Here is a 9,319-nt window from a genome sequence, read left to right as displayed (position 1 = left end):
TTCTGGGCTGCTCAAATTTGTCAGCCCAGGCCAGGAACAAGCCCTCTTTTTATATGACCTGATTCTGGGTTTGGTCGGGCCTGTGGTGTGCTGGACTTGGTGAAATTAGTATAAACAAAATAAAATTACAGACTTTGGCCCATCATCGGTTGGTGGTTCTCCAATTTCGTGGAATGTTGACGTAATTGATTGATGGACAATTTGATTCAATTCCACAAATGAATAAGAAATTGATTGTTGTTTTACTACTTTCTTGCTAGTTTCACTTCAACTGTTCACCGGAGAAAAATCATCGGATTATGGAATACTTTTTGATTGCGAAAGGAGAGGAAGACAAATTAAGTCTTGCGGTCTAGCAACTTCAATTTTCCAGACATTGGATTTGTAATTCTTAAAAACATTTTATCGTATATCCTGGTCATATAAAATTATACTAATCAAATTATTTAGAGGAAATAAAATTATTCGTATAAAATAGATAAAATAATAATTTTGGTGTTTGTTAGCTTTTGTGATTCTGGTCATCATGTATCTTTTAATTTTTAATAATTTTAGTCATTTTTCATCGGAAGCGCTGATGTAGCAGCCGTGTCAGAAGCACGTAGGCGCCGCATAAGTGACAGATCAACGTCATGTCGAAAAATGACTAAAATTGTAAAAATAACAAATATATCATATCAAGACTGAAATTTGATAACATAGATCATAAATGAGTAAAATCGTAGAGATACAAATATATAGAACTAATATCACAATTTTCCCTCTAAAATATGAGAGATATTAAGATTCGTTGTTTTTTGCATAAATGGTTTGATTTGCCAATTACCAAAATGTTCAATTAATTAGAATATTTTGGGAATATCGACTAAACCGATTAACATGCTGTATGCATGCATAATATAATTGATTGACACACATATATACATGTCTCACTTCTTTTCCTTTTTTTTTTTTGGTAATTAAAAATCAAAATACCAAAGGGTAAATTATATAAAGTTTTTGTTTTATAAAAAAAATTAATTTTAGTTTAATAAGTACAACTCTACGAATGAATTTTATTTACTATTTTTTGTTCCGCCTTGAATCGGGAAAAAAAAAAGTGAATGGAAAAAATTAGGATATTTATGTAAAAGCTAATACGTGCAGGTGTTCGGGATATGGCACCTAAATGCATATGAGACTAAAACCGAGATTTGATCATGCACAATTAACTGTATCAAAAACTTATGCAACATTTTCGATTAAATTTCTTTAATATAAATAGAAAAGAAATGAATTTGTTTTTCTAATTAAATAAGAACGAAGTCTTTCTTTTCTTGGATTTAGTGGGGCTTAGGCACAAGATATGGCTATATATACATGGCTAACATACATATCAAGTGCATCACAAAGCCCTGTGGTTGATATTGGGTGGTGTAAAACTATGGCAAAGTATACAAGTGAAGTTGTTTGCATTATTTTTGGGTGGTTTTGTTGTTTTGCAATGATTCCATCGGCATGCTCAAGTAATGAAACCGATGTATTAGCATTGCTGGCATTTAAAGCCGCCATCATTGATCCGCTTGGGGCTCTGAAATCCTGGAATCAAACACAGCATTACTGCACCTGGAATGGCATTAGATGTGGCGCCAAGCACCCTGATAGAGTTGTGGGGATTATGCTAAGGTCTCAAGGCTTGGAGGGAAGCCTTTCACCTCATATTGGTAATCTCTCTTTTCTTAGAATCATTAATCTCCAAAAGAATAGCTTTCATGGCCAAATTCCCCAAGAGATGGGTCTTTTAAGGCGTCTAGAGATCGTAGAATTTAGTAATAATTCTTTTGTTGGGGAAATACCGAGAAATATATCGCAATGTCCAAATCTTTGGTATCTTAACATGATTGACAATAGGTTATCGGGACTTATCCCTGTTGAGCTCGATTCTCTTCGCAAACTCAAAGATCTTGGTTTAGGAAAAAACAATATTTCTGGGACTATCCCTCCATCCTTAGGAAATCTAACATCTCTCACACAACTTCATTTGGCAAAGTGTAACTTGAGAGGAGAAATTCCGGAGTCATTCGCACAACTTCAGCACCTAAAATTTCTTATATTATTCAACAATAGTTTAACAGGTGAAATCCCTCCTGATCTCTTCAATATATCTACTCTCCTTCGTTTTGACGTCTCTGATAATAAACTTCAAGGGGCCATACCTAATAACATAGGCCTCACACTTCCTAAGTTACAAGGTATTTATTTGGCAGACAATCAATTTACTAGAGAACTTCCGGTCTCACTCTCAAATGCAACCTCCCTTGACACAATATCGGTTGCCGTCAATAGTTTTACGGGGTCAATGCCAAAAGAACTTGGAAAGCTTTCAAATCTTGAGCACTTTTTCGCTGCAAAAAATCTTATTCAAGATGATATAAGTTTTATTTCATCATTCTCAAATTGCACAAATCTGATGCATCTTGGAGTTGGTAGTAACATATTGAGGGGTTCATTGCCAGACTCGATGTATAATCTTTCTAGTCAAATAAAGGCCATAGATATTTCTGACACTCAGATACATGGCAAAATTCCTTTTGGTATTGGGAACCTCGTCGGTCTCACTGGGCTTCTCCTTAATGGCAACAATCTTGAGGGTCATATTCCATTTAGCATTGGAAAACTTTCAAATCTGCAAAATCTTGACTTGAGTGGAAACCGACTGATAGATGAGATGCCACATTCCTTGGGAAACTTGACTTTGTTAAATTACTTGTATTTGGATGAAAACATATTGTCTGGAAGAATACCTCAGAGCCTTGGTAATTGCACCAACTTGCTACTCTTAGATATTGGAAATAATAGTCTTGATGGCTCCATTCCTCCACAAATTATGAGTCTTCCCTCTATTTCTATTTACTTGCGTTTATCATACAATGTCTTCACTGGTTCAATTCCAACCGAAGTTGGCGCTTTAACGCACATTTCAATCTTAGACTTGTCGAATAATAGATTATCAGGTCTTGTTCCAAGCTCTCTAAGTGGTTGCATTAGCTTGGGAATGCTTTATCTCGGTGGTAATTATCTTCAAGGAGAGATACCTCCATCACTAAGTGCTCTGAAGGGATTACAAGAATTGGATCTTTCAAGAAATAATTTTTCTGGTAAAATCCCTATTTTTCTCAGTCATTTGAATCTTGAAAAATTGGACTTGTCATTCAATAACCTCGAAGGTGAAGTGCCAATAGAAGGATTATTTAGAAATAAAACAAAATTCTCGATCGAAGGGAATGCGAGATTATGTGGAGGAATTCTTGATTTGAAGCTCCCCCCTTGCTCTTCTTCAAAGTCCTCTAAGAAAGCATTGCTTAAAATCCTGATTCCAATACTCGTTGTCGGAGGATTATATATTACACTTTGTGTAATCATTTATAGCCAAAAACATTTGATGAAAAAACAGCTTTCCACGGGGTCATTTGATGGCGCTCAATTCATGAGGTTATCCTACGGAGATCTGTTAAAAGCCACTAATGGATTCTCGGAAGGTAGCTTGATTGGCTCTGGAAGATTTGGATCTGTTTACAAAGGGATTCTTGAGGATGGAAAGACAATGGTGGCGGTCAAAGTGCTTAATCTTTTTGTCAAAGGTGCCTCTAAGAGCTTCGTAGCAGAGTGCATTGCACTAAAAGGAATAAGACACAGGAACCTCTTGAAATTATTCAGTGTTTGTGAAAGTATAGATTTCCAAAGAAATGAATTTAAAGCTTTGGTTTATGAATTCATGTCTAATGGGAGTTTGGAAGATTTGTTGTACCGCAATAGAGGGCAAGAAGAAGAACATGACTCAGAATTTGGGAGCCTTACGATGTTGCAAAGGATCAAAATCGTCATTGATATTGCTCATGCACTTGAGTACCTACATATGGGTACTAATTCACCAATTGTTCATGGGGATTTGAAGCCAAGTAACATTCTTTTGGATGATGATATGAATGCACATGTGGGTGATTTCGGATTGTCTAAGGTAGTTTCAAACATCCTTGAAGCACATGAGAGCAACAGTACAATTGGGATCAAAGGTACAATAGGCTATGTTCCTCCAGGTATGTATTCTATTATCTCCAAATAAACTCATATCTAATCTAACACATTCACTATGTATATATTAACATCATTAATACCCAGTTCATGATTTCACTGATAAATTCTGAAAAAACATTCACATTCTTGTATTTGACAAGGTTATAACAATTATCAAAATTAAAAAAGTACAAATTACGAGACAAAAAATGTAATTTTTTTTCTCAATAGTATGCTATAATTAACTTATTGTGAGCAAAATATACCTTTTATTTTTTTATGCATGCCTTTGAACCAATGCTCAGAATATGGCACAAGTAACTCGGTCTCAGTTAAAGGAGATGTATATAGTTTTGGGATTCTTCTCTTGGAGATGTTCACGGGTAAAAGACCAACATGTCAAGCATTCGACGAGAACTTAAATCTCCACAGTTTCGTCAATGGTGCATTGCCGAATCGGGTTACGGAAATCATTGATCCCCTCATTCTAGAAGACATGAGCAGTAAGATGGAGGAGTGTGTGGCTTCTATTCTAAGCATTGGAGTGGCATGTTCAAGAAAAACACCGACAGAGAGAATGCACATGATTGATGTTGTTTTTCAATTATGCAAGATAAGAGACAAATATATGATTGAAGATTGAGATAAAGTTTATATTCATGAATCGACCAACAAATAGAGTTGGCATCGTCCGAAGTATGTGCATAATTTGTTTTCGAAATGTATGTATCATCTATTTTGGGAGTGTTTGATTTTGGTTGTATATATGTGAGTATAATTCTTAAAACATCGGGCATCATATTTGCTCTTCAAACAATTAATGATGGGATGCGTTGTATTTGCAAGTGAGAGAGTTCCTTTTATAGCGACATCTACTGTGTGAGACAGATATGACTAATTAAGTGGGATTAACAGTTACTTTCATTTTTAGTTATGATTAAGCAAGAGGCTTAAAGTTGAAATGCATTTAATTATTGTACATTAACAACTATCTACTATTGGATTCTAAAATTATTTACTAGGTACTATATTAGAAAATAAATTTATAAAATAACAAAATAAAATTATCTTATAATGATGTTTCTATATTTCATAATTTCTAGTTACTTTATTAGAAAATAAATTTATAAAATAACAAAATAAAATTATCTTATAATTACGTTTCTATATTTCATAATTTCAAGTCACTTTATTAGAAAATAAATTTATAAAATAACAAAATAAAATTATCTTATAATGATGTTTCTATATTTCATAATTTCTAGTTACTTTATTAGAAAATGAATTTCTAAAATAACAAAATAAAATTATCTTATAATTACGTTTCTATATTTCATAATTTCAAGTCACTTTATTAGAAAATAAATTTATAAAATAACAAAATAAAATTATCTTATAATGATGTTTCTATATTTCATAATTTCTAGTTACTTTATTAGAAAATGAATTTCTAAAATAACAAAATAAAATTATCTTATAATTACGTTTCTATATTTCATAATTTCAAGTCACTTTATTAGAAAATAAATTTATAAAATAACAAAATAAAATTATCTTATAATGATGTTTCTATATTTCATAATTTCTAGTTACTTTATTAGAAAATGAATTTCTAAAATAACAAAATAAAATTATCTTATAATTATGTTTCTATATTTCATATATGATAATAACTAGTGCGAGGAGAGTGTGTTGTGTATGGAATATCTATAAATTTTTTTCGTGCATTAGATATTTTTTATTTTCTTGTTTTTTATATATTTGAATAGTTTTTCATTTTAAAATTCCAAGATAAATTTTTAAAATTTTTTAATTTATATGCATTTTTTTCTTTATTTGTGGTTTTTAAGGAGTGGTTTCATCTTAGGATGATATTTAAAAAAATGGTGAAATCTTGAGAGATAAATGTAATTTTACTTTTATATATCTCTCTTTCATTAGAATACAACAACAAGAAAGTTCGAGTCCTCTGAGATTCCATTCCCCTAGGATAAAATGAACCTCTCATCTGAGAGACCGCGCGCTTGGTCACTTTGATTTATCTCCTCTTAACAAGGCCTGAGGGGGCAGTGGAGGGGACTTAATGTGAAGGATTTTGTTAAGATTGCGTTTTGAATCTAAATCAACCCCAAAACTAACTCAAATTATCGAAATTATCGTAATATATTGATAATTAAGATAATGGACGAAGTCCGATCGATACTTCATAATTCCATCAATAAGGTGACAATTGCTTTACGTGTATATAATATAATAATTAAACACAATTCCTTCTCATAGTGGGAATGCAACTTCAAATCATTTTCTTTATTAAATTATATGTAGTCCTGATGAATGACATGGAAAAATATTTACATTTATGCCAAAACAGACATCTGAGATGTTGTATGATCAACCAATTTATTAATTGTTCAAGTTCATTTATAGTTGATCCCACTATGTTCTCTCACACGTGCAGCTGACAGCTATTTTGACAAAAGCACTCCATCGACCGCACTTTGAAGAATCGAAGATCGAGCTTGGCATGACAGACATATACCGCCAAGCTTGACCGGAAGTGTTGAAGATCTTTGATAAGATAATTAGGATATTTGTTCTAACTTTAAACTCAGAGTAGATAAATTGGATATCATAAAGATATGCAGTTAGGCTTTTCTTTATATATATTTCATATTGTTTCATGTACTTTCAAGTTGATAATGAATGAGAATTCTCTTATACAGATTTTACACCAAACTACATAACTCAACATCTTTATGTGAATATGTAGTCCATGTCCATGTCGATTAAGATCATGGTTCATGTAAAGACAGAGAAATCAATCAATGCTTGAAAATTGCCTCTTTGCATGTGGATCGTGTGGCTCTTAATCGGTATCGATGGCTGTCTTTTTGCAACAAATGGCAAAGGAAAAACAGAATATTACAAAATATAATCCACGAGAGCACATAAAGGGAATATAAGTATGATGTGGGTTTGGAGGGGATATTAGGCTAAAATTTCTGCTCTAAAACTCAGGCTAGGGACAAGAGGGAAGGTTTTCTCTTGTAGAGATCGAGCAAAGTCTCTGTGATCAACTCTTCAATGCTTATGAACCAGGGACTTCAGACATTGAAGAAGCGGATTATATGCTTCAATAAAGGATGTTTTAGCAAGTTACTCCAGATGAATTTCCAGATTACTCAAGCTAGGATGAAACTAATGGTGAATGACATGAGTTACAAGAAGAGATGTCAAATTACAATCATATCATCAAATATCAGCAACCAATGAGTTATGCAGTACTAAACTTGATGATTGGTTCCACGGCTATTTCCAATTCTTGAATGCATCAATTCAGTTTCACATGGTATTTATTGGCTTAACTGAGTCGTCTCAAAAACATCCATCTTTCCTTTTTCTCTACTCAAGCCCTTCTTTGAGGATTCCAATATACAGCACCAAAACAGTCCACTTCAATGACAGCATACCATTGGTTCGTTCATTAGGTGATACGAAACAATACCTTTGGTTTTTTAGTTTTAGATTTTACGACTTCGTCATTCGCAAAATATATGTTGATTTATAATGATTAATATTCATACGAAAGTATTACACAATATTTACACAAGCACATACACAAAAATAGATATACGCATGCAAACACGTATACATCCTTCTGGTTGCATCCTAGTTTTATGAAAATTGTCGCATCTCAAATTCCTATCATGTCGTATCCTTATTAGTACACCATAGCTAGCAGAGTACTAGAGCAAGCAAATACTTGTCCAAGTATGGACTGTGGACATAAATGCAACCAATTCATACAGAGCGCATTTTTTGTGCCCAAATCCTCTGTCCTACAATCTGTTCTCCCTTTCCTTTCCCAAACTCTGAAATTTCTTGAGTGTGAACCACACTAAGGCTCGATGAATTCAGGATTTCGTGAAGCCTAGCATCATTATCAAACAAAAGAAAACACCACAGATAGTAGACCATATCCCCACCCTCATGTACCCAGATCTACAAATGAATCAAACACATAAGATAGAGCATACCAAGTGAAACAAATTTCAAAATGCAGAGAACTTTGAAGTTAGTATAATAATTAGTAAAATATAAAATTTTACAACAAAAAATCCGAGTCCCTGGAGCCTTTCTCGCATATTAAAAATCAAACACCAGTCAGTCCCTTTATTACTTAAGATACTGGCCATTGCACTAGGACCTTTGCTGGGGATCTGCCGAGCAAATCGGACCAGTGCGAACCCTCCCCGGAGGCGGACCGTCCTGAAGTAAAGGCATATCCTTCACGCTCGCCGTCCCAGCTTTCTTTCTTATCATCGCCTCTGTCATCTTGCCGCTTCGGTTTTCCCTACGAATTCCCCCTCTTCGAAACTATTATATCTACAGTCAGATAATTCAGAAATCGAGCAGAAGGGGGAGGGTTTCTCTACAGTGACTCCCTTCAATTGTCTACAGTTTCCGCTTATGCTACAGATGTAAGGGTATCATAGGTTTTATTTTTTCATTTTTTTTAATTTTATGTCAAAGATTTATTTTTAAAAATTAAAATATCAATTTTAATCTTGTGTTTATACTGATATATGATATTTTTAGTTCTATATATTATGTTGAATCAGTTATAATCATGTATATGTTCTTTTAATCAATTTTGGTTTTTTCTTCAAAATCATGTGACTAAATAATTAATATCTTTGGTAAAATTTATAATTTTCAATCATATGTAAATCTCAATCCAATAAAATTGGTAAGATTAAATAAATTCGAGATGATTGAAGATATAAGGCAATTTTTGTTTTTAAGAATGTCACACTTGCAGACATCAAAATCTCGAAATATCTCACAACTCCGAGCATTTGTTTCTGTATTTTCTTTTGTTGAATGGACACGCAATACTAATATTTGTATCGTTGAGATTAATATTTGAGTGCATATAATACTGTTTGAATGTTTTATTACATCCTTCCCAATTACATCAATTGTATTTTTTATTTTTTGTTGTCCTAATTCTATACTAAGTTCCTAAGTTTAGTTGTATTTCTTCTAATTTTTTGACTAATAACCCTCTTTAACTGTTGTGCAACCAATTTAAAATAAATTAAATAAGAATAAAATTAAAAAAAATTATGTTTGTGAAATTTATTTTTCATTAATATTCTTAATCCGTGTGAAAAAGTCGTACAACTTGTACATTCGAGACCTTTTCATATGATCTGATCATGGGCTTGGTTGGGGATATTACTACAAAAAAAAAAAAAAAAAA

At 32.8% G+C, this 9,319-nt stretch overlaps 1 protein-coding gene across 1 annotated transcript; it reads left to right on the top strand.

Annotated features, from left to right (window-relative positions):
* The first annotated feature begins 1,330 nt into the window (after positions 1-1,330).
* Positions 1,331-4,924, top strand: LOC140984416 (uncharacterized). The gene is made up of 2 exons (XM_073451817.1): positions 1,331-4,076; positions 4,359-4,924. The coding sequence occupies exons 1-2, from the start codon at positions 1,346-1,348 to the stop codon at positions 4,694-4,696; spliced, it is 3,069 nt and encodes a 1,022-aa protein (XP_073307918.1). The 5' UTR covers positions 1,331-1,345; the 3' UTR covers positions 4,697-4,924.
* Positions 4,925-9,319: the final 4,395 nt, after the last annotated feature.

The sequence above is a fragment of the Primulina huaijiensis genome, chromosome 9 (assembly GCF_012295235.1).
Source record: "Primulina huaijiensis isolate GDHJ02 chromosome 9, ASM1229523v2, whole genome shotgun sequence".
Lineage (NCBI taxonomy): Eukaryota > Viridiplantae > Streptophyta > Magnoliopsida > Lamiales > Gesneriaceae > Primulina > Primulina huaijiensis.
Note: the sequence above shows the minus strand (reverse complement) of the source record. Positions and strands in the feature narration are given on the sequence as shown.

Excerpts from the sequence above, each read along its gene's own strand:
- LOC140984416 (XM_073451817.1), top strand. The coding sequence starts at position 1,346 with ATGGCTATATATACATGGCTAACATACATATCAAGTGCATCACAAAGC. Across the intron at positions 4,077-4,358 it reads AATAGGCTATGTTCCTCCAG|AATATGGCACAAGTAACTCG; the intron begins GTATGTATTCTA and ends ACCAATGCTCAG.